Source organism: Hyaena hyaena, unplaced genomic scaffold (assembly GCF_003009895.1).
Source record: "Hyaena hyaena isolate Hyena2069 unplaced genomic scaffold, ASM300989v1 scaffold_2228, whole genome shotgun sequence".
Taxonomy (NCBI): domain Eukaryota; kingdom Metazoa; phylum Chordata; class Mammalia; order Carnivora; family Hyaenidae; genus Hyaena; species Hyaena hyaena.
In genome coordinates this window covers 12,265-14,777 of record NW_024082804.1, presented here as the reverse complement: position 1 = coordinate 14,777, position 2,513 = coordinate 12,265, and the positions used below count along the sequence as shown (strand labels likewise).

At 60.7% G+C, this 2,513-nt stretch overlaps 1 protein-coding gene across 1 annotated transcript in view; it reads right to left on the bottom strand.

The window, feature by feature from the left end:
• Positions 1-2,513, bottom strand: part of LOC120227313 (SLAM family member 9-like) — a 13,506-nt gene that overhangs the window by 7,704 nt on the left and 3,289 nt on the right. The window contains exon 2 of the mRNA XM_039225456.1: positions 307-399. Within this exon, the coding sequence (XP_039081387.1) occupies positions 307-399 (93 nt within the window). The remainder of the gene's footprint in view (positions 1-306; positions 400-2,513) is intronic.

The following is a 2,513-nucleotide window of genomic DNA, read 5'->3' as shown; positions in this document are numbered from 1 at the left end:
ACGTACCGTAGACACTGAGGTGGAAATACTGGGCATTTTCTATCCCTGTGCTGAAGGAGCATCGAGCCCGGTACCACCCACTGTCCTCGAGGGTCAGCTTGTCAATCCTCAGGGTCATTGTGTTGAGCACATGGAGCCTCTCCTTGAACTTGTCCTGGGGGTTGACCCGTTCTGGAACATCCACCCCAGGAGAGACGTGCAGGAGGACTATGTAGTTTGACTCGTTTTTAACGGCCCAAGAAATCTTCTCCAGCTTGGCTTCAGGAGGTACTTCTGGACGTCTGGCCACATGAAACACCGCAGAACCTCCTTGAGTCCCCTTCAGGGAAACTAGGTTTCTGGAATCCTCCACTCCAGATCCGTGGGCCCCAGAGCTCCTGACCGCAGTGCTGAAGGTGCCTAGGGCATTGGAAACACAAAGTGTGAGTGTGAATGTGTTTCATAAAGAACGAGGAGAAAACCATAGACCCCATCGTGGTAATGAACTCCACCCGGTGGATCCCTGGACTCCGGGGGGCGGGACAGAGCGCGAACCTGGAGCGAGGCTGGAATCAGTCCTGGTCCTGGTGGGGCGTCCCCTTGAACACGGTCCTGAACTGCTCACCTGAGTGTCCTCACCCTCTGACGCTGAAAGTCTGGACGTGATGACATCATGGGTGGAAAACACCGATTACATCTTGGGTCAATGTCAAGTTCACAAGTATAGGAGGAGCTTCCTCCATGACTGCAGAGGCCCAACTGCCCACAAGCCATGGGAGCCCTGCAGTGGGGGCCACATCCTGTGACTTGCTCTGCGGAGCGGAGTTCAGCTACAGTGATGGACGTCACTCAGTGACAGCAGGTCTCACAGGAGCGTGACTTCCGTCTCCCTCACAGCCTGTCTCTCGCTGCTGGGACGAGCCTGCTGCCATGTTGGGGCTGCGCTGTGGGGTCGCCCATGTGGCCAGGATAGAGGGCAGCCTCAGGCCAATACCCAGGAGGAAGGAGGGCTGCGTCCTGCCCCAGGATCTGCTCCCCCTCCCCAAGTGCAGGGGTGAGGGGGAACACACCCTCCCAGTTTCCACGGAGCTCCCTCAGCTCCACACAGACCTGTATTTCATTCCTAGAGGCCCTGGGACTCAGCACCCGGCATATTCGCCCCAGGTCCTGACCTGCACAGGCTGGAAGGCCACATGTTGATTTTCAAGGACCAGGGGACAACAGGGGACGCAGCAGCAAGTGACAGGGTGGGCACTGATGGAGGTGGGTCCCATCCCCCCTGGGAAGGCCCGTCCAAACTCGGTGATGCTACAGGACAGGACTTCACTCCAGTCCCTCCAGCCTCCCCCACAGATCTGGGGCTCCCACCCCACGCCCAGCACCACTTAGCCCTCAGGCCACAGGCCCTCAGCACCTGCATCAGGGGGAAGGTGGTCACCCCGTCCCTGCCCCGGGCCGGCCAGGAGAGTGACAGGGACTCAGCCCTCAGCCCCCTGCCGGCCCCTCCTCCGTCTCTTCCCTCCAGAGGTTACCGTCCTCTGACCCCCAGTGCAGGACGAGGTCGGGGCAGACACGTGCCCTGGGTGCAGGACCCCCCCCGACACGGCACAGACCAGGTGCACGGAGACGGCAGGGGACACGGCCCCCAGGTCCCTCTAAGCAAGTCAGGACACGAATGCCCCGGGTCCCTTCAGCACCGCTCTGCATCCCTCCCATCAGACACTGGCCAGAAACTTGAGTTTGAACTCTAAGTCCCCGGGACTGTGAGACAACAACTTGATGTGGTTTCAGCTGCCGGGTCTATAGGATCTTGTTCCCAGAGTCCCAGGATTCCAATCCAGGAGCCCAGGCTCGGGGCCCAGCACCTGGGGCCCCATGAGGGCTCCTGGGACCCAGGCCTGGCCTCATGGATGGCAGATCAATGAGTCATGGGCTCTGGGATGACACAGACCCACGTTCAAGTTCCAGATCCGCCCTTTACTGGCTCAGTGGCCTTGGCGATTTCCCAAACTGTCTCACCTGAGGCCCCACATGTAAAGCAGGGGACACGAGAGTGTGAGTGCAGGGGGCTCCTGGGGTGTAAACACGACACAGCAGAAGAAGCACCAGCCGTCTCGGTCCGTGGTCCCTTCCGTCCCTGTTCCTAGGACCTCCTGCCCTGCACTTCTCCCCGGCGGCTGCACCCCTGATGCCGCCCGGCCTGAGACGGCACGTCCCCGTCCCCCATGACACGATTCCAGTCCCTATGGGTCAGCTGCTCCGTCACAGTCCGAGAGGGAAGGGTCCCCAGGATGGCCCTCAAGGCCAGCAGCCTGTGGAGGATTATCCCCACTCAAAGGACGAGAGGCTGCGTTTCGGCCACACTCGCAGCTCTCACATTGGTGGATGGTGAGCAGACCGTACACGCACACACAGGAGGCGATGGGGATCGACACGCAGTCTGGCCCGGACCTCGGACCCGCTGCGCACTCCCCTCCACAGACATGGCTGTTCCATCGTGCGTGTCCCTCCAGGACCCTCCTGTGTCTCCTGTG